Below are 19,814 nucleotides of genomic sequence, written 5' to 3' on the forward strand. Positions count from 1 at the left end.
CTGTTGCACATGGAAGACTGCTGCACAAATTGGAGCAGTGTGACATTGGAGGCAAATTGCTGCTGTGGATAAAGGGGTGGCTGAGGGGGAGAAGACAGAGAGTGGTAATCAATGGACACTGCTCGTAATGGACTAATGTTATTCGTGGAGTCCCTCAGGGCTCAGTGTTGGGTCCATTATTGTTTTCTGTATTCATAAATGATATTGATGATGGTATATCAAGCTTAATGTCGAAGTTTGCAGATGATGCAAAGGTAGGCAGGGTTGACAAGAACACTACTGACACTATGCTGCTGCAACAGGATCTGGAAAGGTTGAGCAGATGGGCTGAGAGGTGGCAAATGAAGTTTAACATTGACAAATGTAAAATACTACACATGAGAAACAGCAACTTCAGAGCAACGTATCAACTCTGTGGTACTACACTGACAGTGGTAGAGAATGAAAGGGACCTGGGGGTCGTTGTGCTGGCAGATATGAAGTTTTCTGAGCAGTGCAGATGGGTGCAAGAGTAGCTCATGGTGTATTGTCAATGATATATAGGAATTTTTCTAGCAGGGATAAGGAGGTGATTATTCCCTTGTATAAGGCAATGGTCAGGCCACACCTAGATTACTGTATACAGGTCTGGAGGCCTCATTTCAAGAAGGATGTAGAGCTGCTGGAACGAGTACAGAGAAGGGCAACAAGATTAGTGAATGGAACAAAGGGGTGCTCTTACGAAGAAAGGCTTAAGTTTTGCAAACTACAGTGTCTGGAGACTAGGCACCAGCGAGGTGATCTGATAGAGGTGTATTAAGCCTTGAATGGTTTGAGCATGCTCAATGCTGATGGGATTCTTCCCCTCGTTTTTTTTTTTTTTTTTTTTTGGCTGATGCTGCATAAGCTTGCTTTCTTGCATCAAATGCCTCTACTAATGCTAATGCTAACCAGGGCCTCCATTAATTTTCCTGGAACAGAAGTTAAATTCACAGGTCTATAATTACTTGTGTCAGCCTTTGATCCTCCTTTGTGAATTGGGATCACATTTGCACATCCTCAGTCCATGAGTACCTCCTCTGAGTCCAAGGAAGCTCTCATAATTATGGCTAAGGGTTTGCTTACTTCCTTTGCCGCCTCCTTTAATATATCTTGATAGATCCCATCCACCCCAGGTACCTTTCTTGTGTTTATCTTCAACAATTTCTCCTCCACTTTACTCTCAGTTATTACAAGATTATCTAGCTTACTGCCAGAGTTGAATACACCTCTGGCATTCCCCTTGCTGAATAACTCCTCATGTGTGAATGTCGATGCAAAATATTCATTTAGTTTGTTAGCTACCTGAGCAGGATCATTAACAGTTGAACTATCGATATCAAGTGGACCAATCTGATTCATCCCCTTGCTTCGAGTTTACATAAATAAAGAATTCTTTGCTGTTTTTCTTAGCATCCTTTCCCAAAGATTTCTTGTAAACTGCCTTCGCCTGCCTAACCTCCTTTGTAACTTGGTTACAGATCAGCTTATATCTATCATAGGCTTCTGTCACATGTTAATTTATATGTATCCCATGCATTTTTCTTCTCTGCCATATGTCTCATTAGTTCATCTGACATCCATTTAGGCCAAAACCTTGAACAATATTTCTTAGTTGGTATGTAAAGGCTAGTAGCTTCCAAGATAAGTTCTTTGAATGCTTTCCACTTTTGAATTTGCTGTTGGTAACATCATCAGTTGGTCCCACTGTATAGAATTTAAATACTGTCTCAGACCATCGTAGTCACCTTTATGAAAGCAAAAACCCTTCTCTTTACCCCTGATGGTAGTTACCTCTTTGAGTAAATCCCACTTCAGCCTGTGATCACTGCCACCTTGTGGTTCCTTTATCTGCAGATTCTTAATGCATGAAGAATCACTACTGATAATTAGATCAAGAGTATTACTCCCTCTAGTTGCCTCCTGAACAATCTGATGTAAGAAACAATCATCCAATAAATTCACAAAAGCCTTGCTAGTGTGTGAGTGACCAATCCACAAATTCCAGCCAATATCTGGGAAATTAAAATCCCCCATTATAAGACTCTCTGATTTACTGGCCCACTCTATTTCCTTTTACAGTTTCTTATTATACTCATCAGAGTCATTAGGCCTATAGCACACTCCTACTCTCAATTTTGATCTCCCAATGCTTATGTCACACCAAACTGACTCGACACTGAAGTGTCCAGCGATGTCGACTGGCTTCACTTCCTTGGATTTTATGTGTTTCTTAACTAATAGCATAACCCCTCTTCCCTTCCTATCCTGTCTATCCTTTCTGTACACATTGTACTTCCCAAATTCCATTTCTGCATTCCTTATATCTGTGTGACACCATGTCTCTGATATCCCAACAATATCTGCCTTTGATGTTTTGAGCAATCTCAAATTCATCGTCAAATTTATTTACCAAACTCCTAGCATTGGTATACATGCAAGTATACATGCACCTGTTCCTAGTCTTGGCTACCCTAACACAACCCATGTGTTTACTTGTACTGCAATGACTCCCAGCAGTCTTTGAAATATCCTGCATTATGTTTTCCAGGCTGCTGCTCATTCCAATAGAAGCAGTGCAAGAATCACTTTCACCTCTTCCAGTGGCTACTGTTAATCTGTTAGTCCTTGTATCCCCCCAAGCTACCAGTTTTCTGACCCATCTAACACTGCCTCGATAGCATCAGCAAATATTCTTGCATCTTTTATATTTAAGTGTATCCCATCTCTGTAAAAGTAGTCTCTCCTGTTAACAAGTACAGACCAGGCTGAAAAAAATTCTACCACTTGATTCTCTTGTCTAAAAATGTGAATGTTGTTGTGAAGCTGAGCATGGGAGCAGTAGACTTTTGTTTTTGCAAGAAAAAAGGGCTGGGTTTTAGAAGGACCAAAGTTGAGTGTCTTCTTCCCACTGGAGAATTATTCAAAGTTCAGCATTTAATGAAATACTGGTATAAATTTGAAAAGTTGTAGCTGAAAATGGAATGTAAAATATCACGAACAAAGTGGTGAGTAGGATTTCCAATCAATGGAAATTCATTAACATATAAATATAAAGCATTACCAAAAAAGAACATAACCTTTGAGAATTCCAGCATTAATTGAGAAAGCAAAAGTAATTTAAAACTTAACACAGTGAGTATGTCAAAAAGTTGTTTTAATAATACAAGAGATGTGTCATTCATATCTGTTTTGGTGTGTTCTGTCTGTAGGAGTATGTGTTTATGGAATGAAAAATTCAGAATAACTCTTGGAGAAAAACCTTACTCCCTCTGCCTGAGATTGAATAACTAAAACCTTGATTGAAGAGGACTTTAGAAATTCCTCCAGTCATCAATGGAAGCTGAACCCGGGCCTCTCCTAGTGAGCATTAAACAGTGAGTAACTGTGCTAAGTTTGCAAAGAAAACACAGTGAATGGTCAAGATGACAACTAGTTATCCAGTTACAAATATCTGAATGAAGACCTTTATGCCAAACACATTCAAAATCTTCAAAAATATTGAGAGTAACTTTTTGAGTTTCTCTGAACGCTTCCATTTAATCTGTTTAAAGATGCATAACACGAGCCAAGACATCACGAGTGGATTGATATTTAGAGAATCCATATTGGTCATCATTGCTCTGATGTCTCCAACAGAAAACCAAGATAGGCATTGAATGGAATGTATGCAGTATGGCTACCAAGGTCGTTAATGCAAGAAGTATGGAATCTTCCATGCTAGCCTGTGGGGGGGGGGTTTGCAAACTAATAGATTAACAGTAGCAGCAGGCAGAGGTGGAAGTGATCCTTCTATTGGAATGAGCAGCAGCCCGGAAAGCAAGTTGCTGGAGATTTCAGGAACTGCTGGGAGTCATGAAACAAGTAAATACATGGGCTGTGTTAAGTAATTAAGAGAAAGAACAGGTGCATGTATACTTTGCATGTACACCAGTACTAGGAGTATAGTAAATAAATTTGATGAATTTGAAGTGCTGGTCAAGGTAAAGGTGGATATTGTTGGGATATCAGAGACGTGGTGTAACAGAGATATAAGGAATGTAGAACTGGAATTTGAGGAGTACAATGTGTACATAAAGGATAGGAAGGGAGAAAGGGTTATGCTGTTAGTTAAGAAACACATAAAATCTAAGCAAGTACATCCAGTTGACATAGATGGACAGCGCAATGTTGAGTCAGTTTGGTGTGACATAAGTACCGGGAAAACAAAAATGAGGGTAGGAGTTTTTTATAGGCCTAATGACTCTGATGAGTATAATGAACAATTATATAGAGAAATAGAGTGGGCCAGTAAATCAGTGTCTTATAATAGGGAAATTTAACTTCCCCGATATAGGCTGGAACTTGTGGATTGGTCACTCGCACACTAGCAAGGCTTTTGTGGATTTATTGGATAATAGTTTTCTACAGCAGCATGTTAGGCAGCAAGAGGGAGTAACACTCTTGATCTGACTGAGGCGTATAAAGCCTTGAATGGATTAAGCAGGCGCGATGCTGATAGGATTCTTCTTCCTCTTGCTTAGATTACAAACCTGAGGGGGCACTGAGGAAAGACAGTTGCACAATAGATGTGCAGAAATTTGCCTTTAGCCAGTGGATAGCTGATTGCTGGAACAAACTTTCATCTGTTGTTATGGAAGTTAATAGCTTAAATAAATTCAAGGCAGAACTAGACAAACATTTGGAATGAATGGATCAGTGAAATGGGAAGGTTTTTTTTTTTTTTTTTTGGTTGATGCTGTATAAGCTTGCTTTCTTGCATCATATGCCTGTACTAATGCTAAATGCTAATATAGTACAAGATACCACTTTTATAGTAGTTTTGTCACTTGTTACTCATTCTGAGAGGTCTGGTTCTAATCCGAATGGAGACCAGAAGAATTTTTAGAAACTTCTTCAATCAGGGATGCAGTCAGCCAATTTAAAGAGGTGGAGTAAAGTTCCCTCTGTGAGTTATTTCTGATTTTCCAGCATATACAATGTTCAGATCAGCATGTGAACATACACTGAGTGGACAGAAATCATGGGATATCTACCTAGTAACGGGTAGGTCCACGTTTTGCCCAGATAAGGGTAGTAACACAGCGAGGCATTGAGTCCACTAGTTCTCGAAACTGTTCCAGAGGTAAATACCTGTGAAATTCATGCTTGCTGCACCACTGTCCATAATTCCGCCACATTCCTGGATGGAGGATCCAAGGCTCGAATGGACCTTTCCTCATCATCCCAAAGATGCTCCACTGGGTTCATGTCCAGTGAATGGGGGAGGCCATTCCATGGTGGTAAAATCTGCGGAATGCTCTTTGAACCATGCTCTAGTCACCACGGTTCTGTGGCGAGGTGCATTGTCTTACTGAAAGAGTCCATTGCACTGTGGGTGCACGATGACCATGAAGGGATGGAGAGGGTCTACAAGGATGGACACATAACCTGGACCATTCAGAGATCCCAAAATGGGCCAGTCAAACATGCCCCACACCTTTACCGACCATCCACCTGCCTGAACAGTTCCTTGTTGGCATGATCCTTGTTGACTGAACAGTTCCTTGTTGATACCCTCCCGTCCACTCAAAATAACTGGAAACTGGCCTCATCGAACCAGCAGACCTATCTCTAATCATCTAAGGTCCAGTGCCAATGTTCTTTCACCCGGATGAGGAGTAGAGTGCTGTGTCGTGGTGTTAGCAATGGGACTTTGGTGGGTAGGCGGCTCCCATAACCTATTGCAGCTAATGATCACCTGATGGTCTTGGTGGAGACATTTCTGGCACCTCCTTTGTTTAAGTCAGCGGTGATTTGTGCCACTTTCGCTCTCCAGTTGGCTGAAACAATGTGAGACAGACATAGACGGCCATTTTCATCCACTTTCTCTGCCCACAGTGCTGTCCACTATGAGATGTTATTCCGGAAATGGCGTATTCCTGATACACTCTTGATACTGTCAAACAGGGATAGTGCAATTTCTGTACCACCTCCACAATAGAGTGACCTATGCATCGGGCACCCACTATCATCCCTCTTTCAGAGTTGGTTAACTCACGACATTTATCCTTGCTGACATCAAATTACTATATACATGGATTCAGTGAACCTATGTACCTGCCAAGCAGTGGGTTCATCCACTAGCGAGAGGGGTGACAGCATCGCATTGCCAAGTGGAAGAACTTGGCAATGACACAATAACAGTATGCACAGACATAATATGCTGGTGCAACATAGCCTAAGATTGACTGGGCAATTTATTACTTAGTAATGGCAAATGAAGTAGAAAAGTTTGCTTTCTCGAACCATTTTGCCATTACAGCCACTCCCTGGCTTACGTAATACTCAACTTTACACAAGTTTTGCCGGCCAGTGCAAACTTAAAAAAAAATTGTGGAAATGTATTTTGCATCCCATAGGAATAAATGGAAGTATCATGAAAATATCGTAATGTGAACACAATAACACATTGTTTTTTTTTTTTTTTTTTTTGGTAATTCGTTCCAAGACCCCAGGAGTTGAAATCTTCGCTATATAAATAAGCTATTTATCTATCTAAAAGGCCATTTTTATAATGGAAATTGCACTACACTTTCACCGTTATCATATGTTCCGTTATAAGAATAAATTTTGAATGCCTCTGCGATATTTTTTTAAAACACATTTCTGGAGGTCACTACCGATAAGCTCGATTATCATTTAGATAGGAAGTATGTTTCGTATTCTTATCCTGTTCAAAACGGAGTACGAATCATAAAAAACAAATAAATTTTCAGAATCTTCTCTTCATTCCTATTTAATTATTACAATGGTGAAGGGAAAGGGACCAATGGAAAGTGCAAGTGCTGGCAGTGCTAGAAACAAAATTGAATTAGAAATGAAGATGATTAATTAAGAAGTAAGAAGCAGGGCAAAGTTTGTCATCTATTGAATGGAATTAGTCTCGCTGCTTCAACAGTGAATACTATTTTAAGGGCCAGTGCATGTATAAAAGAATATGTTAAAGGATCAATGCATTTAAGATCAACAGTGATCACAAAACAGCATTCAGGTGCTATGTCAAAGATGGAAAAGCTATTAATAATAGGGATGGAAGATTCAGAAGCAAGTGCCGTCCCCCCTAGTCCAATGGCCATTCAAGTAAAAGCAAGCAGTACTTATGAAGATATTAAGGATAAGTACAGCGAACCCCAAGCCAAGTTCGTGGCAAGCAACAAGTGGTTTAATAGCTTCAAGCATCGCGCTGATTTCCAAGACATTAAAATATGCAGTGAAGTTGCCAGTACCGATCCTGCATCTGCAGAGAAATTATGCAATGTGTTGGAAAAAAACCCCTTCTAAATCTCTACAGCCCTCAACTTCTGCAGTGGCGTGCTTATCAGCTGGAGAGTTAATTCTGGCAACGATGCTTGAGAGGTAAAACTTGCTGACATTATGCCTGTCTCCTCTCTCTTTTTGTAATTTTATAATCTTTTGTAATTTTTCCTGCACACGAGATAAAAAAAAATTGAATAAATAATTATATTTACACGCGCATCGAACATTTCATGTAAGTGAAATGTTCGTAATCATACGTAAGTCATTACGTATTCTGTGGAATACGTAAGTCAGGGAGTTTTTTTTTTTTTTGGTAGTTGTTGGCGCATCAGCTTCTGTGGCCATAATGCACTTCCCAAGGTTTTTGCAGTACTTTGATCCAAGCCCGAGGCAGGATTCGAACCCGCGACCTTTGGGTTGCCAGGCAGGCACTTTACCCACCCGGCTAGCCCGGTCGGCAAGTCAAGGAGTGGCTGTACTAAGTTGCTGATGCACTATAAAACCAATAACAAGTATGGATGGACAATGGTTGCAACCAACAGCTTTGTTCAGAGGCCAGAAAGCTCGATTATCATTTAGATAGGAAGTATGTTTCGTATTCTTATCCTGTTCAAAACGGAGTATGAATTTATAACTTGTTTACAACTGTTGTGAGTGCAGTATACAGAGAAAATGAATCTAGTGGTTTGGATACATGCCAAATCTGTAGATTTAGCATATATCCAAATATGCCTATATTCCTACTTGATATATATATATATATATATATATATATATATATATATATATATATATTTTTTTTTTTTTTTTTTGAAACCATGGTTTAGATGGGGAGGGGGGGGGAACCTGTGGCACACATGTGGTTTGTGGCAAGTGCATCTCTTGTCAGTGGCACACCATCCAATCTGAAAATGTAAAAAATTATTCAACTGATTTGAAAATGCAGAAATGAAGCTGAATACAGTTTAAATTCCATTTTTATTGCCAAAAATTATGATTCAGGATTTCAACACGGCAGGAACCAAAAATTCATATTTATCACTTTTTAGATTAACTTAACACAGGTAAATAGGGGTTGAATTAAAAATAGTGGAGGAGGGAAGGAATCTAGGAGTTACAATACAGGCAGATATGAAGTTTTCTGAACAGTGTAAACAGGCAACCAGAAAAGCCCATGGTGTCCTACTGATGATTCATTGAACGTTATCCTGTAAAGATAGGCAATTGTAAGACCACATTTGGAATACTGTGTACAAGTATGGAGACTTCATCTGAAAAAAAGATGCTGAGCTTCTTTTAAGGGTCCAAAGACAGGCAACTTGAATGGTGAGATTGCCAGGATGACCGTATGAGAAAAGACTCCGATTATGTGGCTACAGAGCTTGGCAACCAGGCACCTCAAAGGTAACCTGGTTGAGGTTTATAAAGCTCTAAGAGGGATTAGTAGTAGTAGTAGCAGCAGCATGTGATGCAAGAAAGCAAGTGTATGAGCTTATGCAGCATCAGCCAAAAAAAAAAAAAAACACCATTCCCTCCAAATGCCTGTCCAGTTCCTCCTTAAATTTATTCAACCTATCAACTTCCACAACAACAGATGGAAGTTTGTTCCAGCAATTAACCACCCGCTGGCTAAAGGCAAACTTCCGCACGTCTATTCTACATCTGTCCTTTCTTCATTTGAATATATGCCCCCTTAGGTTCGTAATCTGAACAAGTGGAAGGATCCCATCAGAATTCAGCATGCTTAACCCATTCAAGGCATTATACACCTCAATCAGATCACCGCGCAGGTGCCTAGTCTCCAGCCACTGCAATTTGCAGAACTTAAGCCTCTCTTGGTAAGAGGATCCCTTCATTCCCCTCACCAATCTTGTTGCCCTTCTCTGTACACGCTCAAGTAAATCTACATCCTTCCTAAAATAAGGCCTCCAGACCTGTACGCAGTACTCAAGGCGTGGCCTGACCATTGCCTTGTACAGAGGGACAATCACCTCCTTCTCCCTGCTAGCAAAATTCCTATATATCATTGCCAAAACCCCATGACCTGCCCTGCCCTGGCAGCCTGTCTGCATTGCTCAGAAAACTTCATATCTGACTGCACAATTACTCCCAGGTCTTTTTCATTTTCTACCACCTTAAATGTAGCACCACACAGTTGGTACGTTTCTCTGGGGTTACTTCTACCCATATGCAGTAAAAGTAAAAAGTAGTGCAGCCATTATCAACCCACTGCAGGATGGAAGCCTCCTTAACAATTCATGCTGAGGGAAATGGACCATAATCTGCCACGCTGGTGCAGTGCGGGTTGGCAGATCAACCGTATTCAGCAGTCAGGGGCTTGAACCCCGGTCTACTCAAAGAGCGTGTGCTACTGCACTTTCGCTCCTGGCCACTCGGCTACGAGGCTTACTCTGCATTTGTCAAGGTTAAACTTCAGTTGCCACTTCTTAGCCCATCTGCCCAAATTATCTAGATCCTGTTGCAGTAGCACACTGCCATTACTGTCATTAACAACCCTGCCAACCTTTATATCATCTGCACTCTTTGACACTAAGCCTGATATTCCTTCATCAATATCATTGATAAATATACAAAACAACAGTGGACCCAACACCGAACCCTGTGGGACTCCACTAATAACATTAGTCCATGAAGAGCAGTACCCATTGATTACCACCCTCTGTCTTCTCCCACTCAACCATCCTTTTATCCATTGTAGCAACTTACCCTTAATACTATTCTGCTCTAATTTGTACAGTAGTCTTCCATGCGCAACAGTGTCAAAAGCTTTCCTGAAATCCAAGTACATGATATCAAAATTATTTTTTGCATCCAGTTCCTTTGTAACCACATCATAATATCCTATCAAATTTGTCAGACAAGGCTTTCCCTTAACAAACCCATGCTGTGTCTGAATTATTGCTGCAGTCTTGTCTAGATGACCCTGCAATGCATCTTTAACCAGTGACTCCATTATTTTACCCGGAACAGAAGTTAAACTAATTGGTCTGTAATTACTCGTGTGACCCTTCGATCCCCCTTTGTGAATTGGGGATACATTTACACATCTCCAGTCTGTGGGCACCTCCCCTGAGTCCAAGGATGCTCTCATAATTATCACTAAGGGTTTGCTTAGTTCCTTTGCCGCCTTCTTTAATATAACTGGATAGATGCCATCCACTCCAGGTGCCTTTCTTATGTTTAACTTCAACAATTTCTCCTCCACTTTGCTCTCAGTTATTACAAAATCATCAAGCACCCTGCTACAATTTGATAACCTTCTGCCATTTTCAAACCTCAATAACTCCTCATATGTGAATGTAGATGCAAAATACTCATTCAGTTTGTTTGCTATCTGAGCAGGATCATCAGTCAAACCATCAATAACAAGTGGACCAATCAGATTCATCCCCTTCCTTTTAGAGTTTATATAAGTAAAGAAATCCTTGCTGTTTTTCTTAGCATCCTTTGCCAAAGGTTTCTCGTAATCTGCCTTCGCCTGCTTAACCTCCTGTGTGACCTGATTACAGCCTAACTTATATCTGCCATAGGCTTCTGAGTCGCTTGATAATATATATGCATCCCATGCATTTTTCTTCTCTGTCACGAGTCTCGTTAGTTCATTTGATAACCATTTAGGCCCAAACCTTGAACGATATTTCTTAATAGGTATGAAACTTTTAGTAGCTTCCATGATTAATTCCTTTAGAATTTACTGTTGGTAACATCGTCAGTTGATTCCACTGTACAGAATTTAAAAACTGTCTGAGACCACTGTAGTCACCTTTATGGAAGCAAAAATCCTTTCCTTTACCCCTGATGGTAATTATATCTTTAAGTAAATTCCACATCAGTACACTGTGATCACTACCACCTAGTGGTTCCTTTATCTGCAAATTCTTAATACAGGAATGATCACTGCTGATAACCAGATCAAGAGTATTACCCTCTCTGGTTGCCTCTCAAACATGCTGCTGCAGAAAACAATCATCCAATAAATCCACAAAAGTCTTACTAGTGTATGAGTAACCAACACACAAGTTTCAGTCAATATCATTCATATCATTGATGAATACAGAAAACAACAATGGACCCGACACTTATTCTTTGTATCCATTATTCATTCATTCAGTCATTACTGTACCTAGTTTCTTTCTTTTCTTTTTTTTTAGCTGTAGGTTTCATTGGTGCAGAGGCTTTAATATGTTGCATAATTCATTCTCTTTAATAGTCAAATGATTGATATCAAAACTACAAGCAACTTCCACTATTTTTTTATCCTCCAAGGTTATAGGTTATTTTTCTTTCTTTGTGCACAATCAATCTGGGGTTTTTTTTTTTTTTTTTTTTGCTTTACAGGTATTCTGGTGGTATGAGTGCAAATTTTTATAATAAAAAAAGAAATAAAAAATAATATAAAAAACAAGTTTTTCAGAAATATACCTTAATTCTGATAAAATATAAAGAGTGACCTTTACTGTTTATTAAAATGAGGCACTTTTCGTTGCAGGGATAAAGGCTACACCTTATATTTTATTGGAATTAAGGTATATTTTTGAAAAACTTGTTTTTTTATTTTCTTATATTTTTATTACTCTTTATGGATAGAAATTTTCGTACATTTTTTATAAATAAAGTATGATTGAAAGTTTACGTGAAAAGATTTTCACCAATAAAAAAATCTTTACACAATGCAAGGATAGACAATAAAATCTTGCAAGCTTTATATGTATGTATTCATCATCATCCATTTTCAATCCACTGCAGAATGAAGGCCTCTCCAGCAACTTTCCAGTTCCTTCTGTTTTGTGCAATGGCCATCCATTTACTACCCACAAACTCATGAATTTCATCTGTCCATCTCTGTTGTTGTTGTCTTCCAGGTTTTTTCTAAGTTTCTCTTGGATACCATTGTACTATTATGTATGTATTACATGCATACAATCATGTAAAGCATATAGCTGATATGAGACATGTAATAGCTGCACAGTGGACCACGCAACGGATTAGCTCAAATTTAATTGGAAACATTACATCAAAAGAAATTGTTTACAAAATTACACCCTTCTAACCAGATGTATAAAGTGGGGAAAAAGGCCCAAAATCCAGGTCAGGTATAAACCCAAGTAGCCAATATATGACATGCAGTGGCTGCACTATGCACCACTTGATACATTTAGCTCAAATTTTGATAGAATGCGTTGTCACGCGAATTAAGAATTTGTACAAAGTTTCGGCCTTCTATCTCTATTAGAAGTGACTGATAAAGCGATCAGCAAATTTGATGACAGAGCCAATGAATTAATATAAGGTATACAGTAAAAGTCCGAAAAGCAGGACTGCTCGGGGAATGGGTCGATACGGATTTTTGGATTCTCAGGCAGTACTTTTAAAATTCAAATTTAAGATGGAATAAAGAGATGACCAGGTAAATTTTGACAGTCTACTCATTAGCAAATAAAGAATGCTTCATTTATCGAAACAAGCAGTTTTAAAGAAAAATAAAGTCAACACCTAACAAAGATGTAAACAAAAATTTTCACCACAAAAAAAAAAAAAAAAAAAAAAAAAGCGTGTAATGCTTGAAATCATGTTTAAAAATGAACAATGTAAAAGAAAAATAGAGTATATAAATGAAAGCAGATACATATTTTATATAAATTAATTATTTGTTTTAGTTTATTAACGAAACATTTTCATATAAAATACAAAGTTTGAAAAACAAACAAATATTTATTCATTCTTTTCCGCGATTTCTGCATGACGTCCTGAAGACTGAAGCTATGGTTCTGTTCCATAAATTTAATAACTGTTTCAATGGACTTTTCTGCAGTAGGCAAAGATATCTTTTCTTCTTCAACTTTGTCGTTTTCTTCACCAGATTCTTCTGAATAATTCTCTTCTATCTTATCAGGAGTTATAATGCTTTGAATAATTTCTTGATCAGTGAAAGTCGCTGCAACTTCAACATCATCTTCAATGCATACCACTCTTCTATGTCATCAGCATTAAGTTTGAGTAGAGGGTTGTCTTCCATACATAATTTAACAGTTTCCATCAGTTCTTTCACTTCAGATGCCTTTAGCTTTATGTGAAATCCTTCAAAATCTTCGTTTCAATCAGATTGTAGATCTGCAAACATACACATTAGGTCATAACTTTTGCCACGCTCTTAAAAGAGTTACAGGCTAGACTGCATTCCATGCAGTCGTGAGTGAAAATGTTGCATCTTTGATTGTAAAACTGCGTTGAAATTCTGAAGGGTCGACGTTCTTATGCATCATTTTCATCATAAAATCATTTTTATAGTGACATTTAAAGTTTCTAATGACTCTTTGATCCATGGGTTGAATTAATGGTGTAACATTTGGTGGCAAGTAACATGCAAAAGTATTTCCGCAATCAGACACTAATTTTGATTCATGCAGGTGGGCCCTACAGTTGTCGAGAAGTAGCAGGCACTTTGTATTTGCAGGCTTCCCCAATTTTCTCAAGTTCTGATGAACTGATGGATCAAAATCATGAAAACCAATCACGAAATATATCTTTGCCCATCCAAGCATTCTTTTTTGAGCTTTATAGGTCACAGGTAAGTGCACAATTCCTTTAAAGGCCCATGAGTGCTGAAATTTACCAATCACCAAAAGCTTAATTTTATGCTAACCTGAAGCATTAGCATTAGCAGAGGCATTTGATGCAAGAAAGCAAGCTTATGCAGCATCAGCCAAAAAAATTAAAGTAAAATAAATAAATAAAAAATAACCACTTCCACTTCACCCCTCTGTTCGTTCGAAATACCTGTCCAGCCGAGCCTTAAACTTATTTAGGCTATCAACTTCCACGACAAGGGATGGAAGTCTGTTCCACCTACCAACCACCCGCTGGCTAAAGGCAAATTTCCGCACATCTATCCTACATCTGTCTTTCCTCAATTTGAATTTATGCCCTCTCAGGTGATTATTCTGAGCAAGAGGAAGAATCCCATCAGCATTGAGCATGCTCAAACCATTCAAGGCTTTGTACACCTCTATCAGATCACCTCGCTGCTGCCTAGTCTCCAGACACTGTAATTCGCAAAACTTAAGCCTTTCTTCATAAGAGCACCCCTTTGTTCCATTCACTAATCTTGTTGCCCTTCTCTGTACTCGTTCCAGCAGCTCTACATCCTTCTTGAAATGAGGTCTCCAGGCCTGTATACAGTACTCTAGGTGTGGCCTGACCATTGCCTTATACAAGGGAATAATCACCTCCTTATCCCTGCTAGAAAAATTCCTATATATCATTGACAATACACCATGAGCTACTCTTGCAGCCCGTCTGCACTGCTCAGAGAACTTCATATCTGCCTGCACAACCACCCCCAGTTCCCTTTCATTCTCTACCACTGTCAGTGTAGTACCACAGAGTTGATACGTTGCACTGGGGTTGCTGTTTCCCATATGTAGTACTTTACATTTTCAATGTTAAACTTTATTTGCCACCTCTCAGCCCATCTGCTCAACCTTTCCAGATCCTGTTGCAGCAGCATAGTGTCAGTAGTGTCCTTGACAGCCCTGCCAACCTTCGTGTCATCTGCAAACTTGGACATTAAGCTTGATATACCATCATCAATATCATTTATAAATACAGAAAACAATAAAGGATCCAATACTGAATCCTGAGGGACTCCACTAATAACATTAGTCCACGATGAGCAGTGTCCATTGATTACCACTCTCTGTCTTCTCCCCCTCAACCACCCCTTTATCCATAGCAGCAATTTCCCTCCAATGCCACACTGCTCCAATTTGTGCAGCAGTCTTCCATGTGCAACAGTATCAAAAGCCTTTCTAAGATCCAAGTATATAATATCAAAGTTATTCCCTGCATCCAGTTCTTTTGTGACTGCATCATAGTATCTAATCAAATTGGTCAGGCAAGACTTCCCCTTAACAAAACCATGCTGTGTCTGAGCTATAACTGAAGTCTTGTCTAGATGATCCTGCAGTGCTTCTTTAACCAGTGCCTCCATTAATTTTCCGGGAACAGAAGTTAAACTCACAGGTCTATAATTACTTGTGTCAGCCTTTGATCCTCCTTTGTGAATTGGGGTCACATTTGCACATCTCCAGTCCATAGGTACCTCCCCTGAGTCCAAGTAATCTCTCATAATTATGGCTAAGGGTTGCTTACTTCCATTGCTGCCTCCTTTAATATAACTGGATAGATTCCATCCACCCCAGGTGCCTTTCTTGTGTTTATCTTCAACAATTTCTCCTCCACTTTACTCTCAGTTATTACAAGATTCTCTAGCTTACTGCCAGAGTTGAATACACCTCTGGCATTCCCCTTGATAAATAACTCCTCGTGTGTGAATGTCGATGCAAAATAATCATTTAGTTTGTTAGCTACCTGGGCAGGATCATCAACAGTTGACCCATCAATATCAAGTGGATCAATCTGATTCATCCCCTTCCTTCTAGAGTTTATATAAGAAAAGAACTCTTTGCTGTTTTTCTTCGCATCCTTTGCGAAGGATTTCTCGTAATCTGCCTTCGCCTGCCTAACCTCCTTTGTAACTTGGTTAGCAGATCAACTTGTATCTCTCATAGGCTTCTGTGTCATGTGTTAATTTGTATGTATCCCATGCATTTTTCTTCTCTGCCATATGTCTCATTAGTTCATCTGACATCCACTTAGGCCTAAACCTTGAACAATATTTCTTAGTTGGTATGTAAAGCCTAGTAGCTTCCAAGATAAGTTCTTTGAATGCTTCCCATTTTGAATTTGCTGTTGGTAACATCATCAGTTGATCCCACTGTATAGAATTTAAATACTGTCTCAGTCCACCGTAGTCGCCTTTACGAAAGCAATACCCCTTCCCTTTACCCCTGATGGTAGTTACCTCTTTGAGTAAATCCCACTTCAGAACACTGTGATCACTGCCACCTAGTGGTTCATTTATCTGCAGATACTTAATGCAAGAAGAATCACTACTGATAATCAAATCAAGAGTATTACTCCCTCTAGTTGCCTCCCGAACATGCTGATGTAGAAAACAATCATCCAATAAATCCACAAAAGCCTTGCTAGTGTGTGAGTGACCAGCCCCCAAATTCCAGTCAATATCTGGGAAATTAAAATCCCCCATAATAAGACTCTGATTTACTGGCCCACTATTTCTCTGTACAGTTTCTTATTATACTCATCAGAGTCATTAGGCCTATAGCACACTCCTACTCTCAATTTTGATCTCCCAATGCTTATGTCACACCAAACTGACTCGACTGCACTGTCCAGCGATGTCGACTGGCTTCACTTCCTTGGATTTTATGTGTTTCTTTACCAATAGCATAACCCCTCCTCCCTTCCTATCCTGTCTATAGACATTGTACTCCCCAAATTCCAGTTCTGCATTCCTTATATCTGTGTGACACCACGTCTCTGAAATCCCAACAATATCTGCCTTTGATGTTTTGAGCAATACCTCAAATTCATCAAATTTATTTACTAGACTCCTAGCATTGGTGTACACGCAAGTATACATGCACCTGCTCTTCCTCTTAGCCACCCTAACACAACCCATGTGTTTACTTGTACCCCAATGATTCCCAGCAGTCTCTGAAATATCCTGCATCTTATTTTCCAGGCTGCTGCTCATTCCAATAGAAGCAGTGCAAGAATTACTTTCTCCTCTGCCAGTGGCTTCTGTTAATCTATTAGTCCTTGTATCCCCCCAATCTAGCAGTTTTCCGACCCTCCTAACACTGCCTCGATAGCATTAGCAAACAAACTTGCACCCTTTCTATTTAAGTGTATCCCATCCCTGTAGAAGCAGTCTCTCCTGTTAACAAGTACAGACCAGGCTGAAAAAAAAATTCTACCCCTTGAGCCCTGCACAATCTTTCCAGGGCCGAATTGATCGACAGGGCTCTCATCATATACTCCCTCCTATCGTGTCTGGGCAGAATTGCAGACACTTTCAAATTCAACCCTAATTCACGGCTTTTTTTCATCAGTGACCTGTACTTGTTAAGTAATTCCGCCGGTCTCCTACTCTTAATATCATTAGTGCCAACGTGTACAACTATATCACCTTTTGTGCCCTTAAAAGATGATATCCGCTCTACAACGTCATCAACCTTTGCCCCTGGCAGACCTACCGTGGTCCTGTTCCACCTATCCTTTTTACAAGGCATGTTTCCCGTTTCCCTGACAATAGAGTCACCAACAACTACTAGTTCCTTTGGGAACAGCGCATTCTGCCTTGGGGGCTGCCGCTGTGTTGCGCAATGACCAAGTGCAAGCTCTGGCATTGGTGTGGGCAGCTGAGAGCTTGATGGGCCCCTCACTTGTAATCCTTCGAGGGCATCCACCCTGTCCTTCAAGCTCTCATATAGGCCCATAACAATGCTGAGTTGACGACTGATTTCCTTACACTCCTTGCATCGCGCACATACCCATACCTGACTGCTCCGCAAACATCAAGCAAATAGTGCATCTTAAAAGGCTGTGATTCAGAGGGCAACTGCCCCCCTCAGTTCTCCTCTGAGCCACAGCATTCCCATTAGCTTGAGCCTTTTGCTTTGCTGCTCTGGTTTGAGTCATGATTTCGATTTACTTTCACACATTAGCACACATAAGAACGGTTACTCTTTCCTTATTAAGCTTAAACCCCGTTGCATTTCGTTCTTGGTTTCCAGCCAAAGTTTTTGTGGGCAAACACTTCCAGTAAACCACTGTTTCATTAGCATTATAAATTTGATCGGCTGTAAGGTTGTAGTCAGATACAATTTTTTTTCAAATGTTGCACTATAATCTGTTGCTGCTTGTGTATCAGCCGACTGTCTTTCTCCAGCAATATCTAACTGTCTAATACCACAACGAGTCTCGAAATTCCTAAGCCATCCATCACTAAACATGCACTCTGATTCAATTTTCATTTGCTCCTTAAAAAGACCTTGCTTTGACAATAAGCATCGGCCCAGAAATTGCCATACCTTCCAATCGTTTTAGCAAAAACCATTTGTACAACACTTTATCGAGATTCTCTAATATTGGCCGATGTAAACTTTTCTTCTCAGCAATTTTATTGTAAGGCTCAGACAAGGCTGTGAATTCTAGAATTTTATTCTGTCTTTTTTATATCATAAATTGTAGACTTTCCGATGTTGTATGTTTCCATTAAAACAGTATTGCTCACACCACTTTCTAGTTTCTTAATTATTTCAAGTTTGTCACTCAATTTCAACGTATTCTTCTTTCCTCTTCACATCATGAAGTTTATCTATTTTAGGAGCCATTATTACAGGCTTGTAAATACATATGCTTTATATATGGTAAATGGAAAGAGTAGGACAAAAATTATAGCGTTGCCATGGTTTGATTGCTCGTTTCAAAATGGCGACCGCAAGTTCGCTTGTTGTCGCTGGGCATCTGTGGCACACACAAAAGTCCACTAAATTTAAAAAGTTTGAGTTTTCAAAAAGTCCGGATTCTCGTGTGGTCTGGATTTCTGGACTTTTACTGTATATATATATATATATATATATATATATATATATATATATATATATATATAAAAAGAATTACACCGAATGCATAGGACACAAACACAGCATAGTAACTTCACAAACTGAGTGGGAAATATATTTTCACAGGTATATCAAAAAATGCTACAACAATACCATCTACTGGATAGCAGTTTCGTGATAGAAAGTTTATAACTTTAAAAGTTCTTAGGTCAAATGTTCTCGAGTCAAGGATTGTTTGCGGTTGTAAATCGGCGATTTGCTCCACTTACAGGTTGACCAGTGGCAATTCACTCTTACCTACTGATAATATCAAGCGAATTTCTAGTGATTCATTCTACTGCAAACATATTAATATATTAACAAAATATTTAACATCGACAACCAAGACCACATGCATTTAAACCAGGCATGTCTTAATTCTTGACAAAAAAAAAAATAATGTTTTTATTATCAAATACTTACATCTTTTATAAACTGTCTTAACCGTACAATTTCTTCTACCAATGCTGACTGGCTCTGTTGAGATTCTTTTAATGGTTCTTTAGACTGAGAACTTTCCAAGTTGAAATCTTTTTTCTTTTGCATCTTTAATGAGATATAACATTAGCTGTAAAAGAGCTGAAGAACTTACTTTTATATATTTTAAATGATATTTAAGGAAGTATTACTGACTAAGTTGTATTATATTAAATGAACAATTATTTGATTAATTGATCTGCTTAATAAAAATTTAATATCCAAGATGTGAAATTTTTTTTATTATTTTTTAGATCTGATTATCCTTTTAAAATTCTTCTCCATTCATTATTTGGAAGGAGTTTGGGTTCAAATCCTATCAGAGACTGGAGAATTCTTAACCCCACTGCTCTCACTTGGTTCACTATACACATACGCCGGTCCCAACTACCACAGCCACGAAAGTACATTAATAACAAAATAGGACCACTCATAAATAGTAATGAGTACCCTCTCATCTCTGAGGAG

The 19,814-nt window shown here is 39.1% G+C and overlaps 1 protein-coding gene across 1 annotated transcript in view; it reads right to left on the reverse strand.

The window, feature by feature from the left end:
- The window catches only part of LOC150078254 (uncharacterized), a 117,988-nt gene that overhangs the window by 56,214 nt on the left and 41,960 nt on the right, over positions 1-19,814 (reverse strand). Inside the window, exon 3 of the mRNA XM_090384670.1 lies at positions 19,293-19,415. Coding sequence (XP_090240796.1) covers positions 19,293-19,415 — 123 coding nt within the window. The remainder of the gene's footprint in view (positions 1-19,292; positions 19,416-19,814) is intronic.

Source organism: Mastigoproctus giganteus, chromosome 11 (genome assembly GCF_048544385.1).
Source record: "Mastigoproctus giganteus isolate SK-2022 chromosome 11, ASM4854438v1, whole genome shotgun sequence".
In the NCBI taxonomy this organism is placed as follows: Eukaryota; Metazoa; Arthropoda; class Arachnida; order Uropygi; family Thelyphonidae; genus Mastigoproctus; species Mastigoproctus giganteus.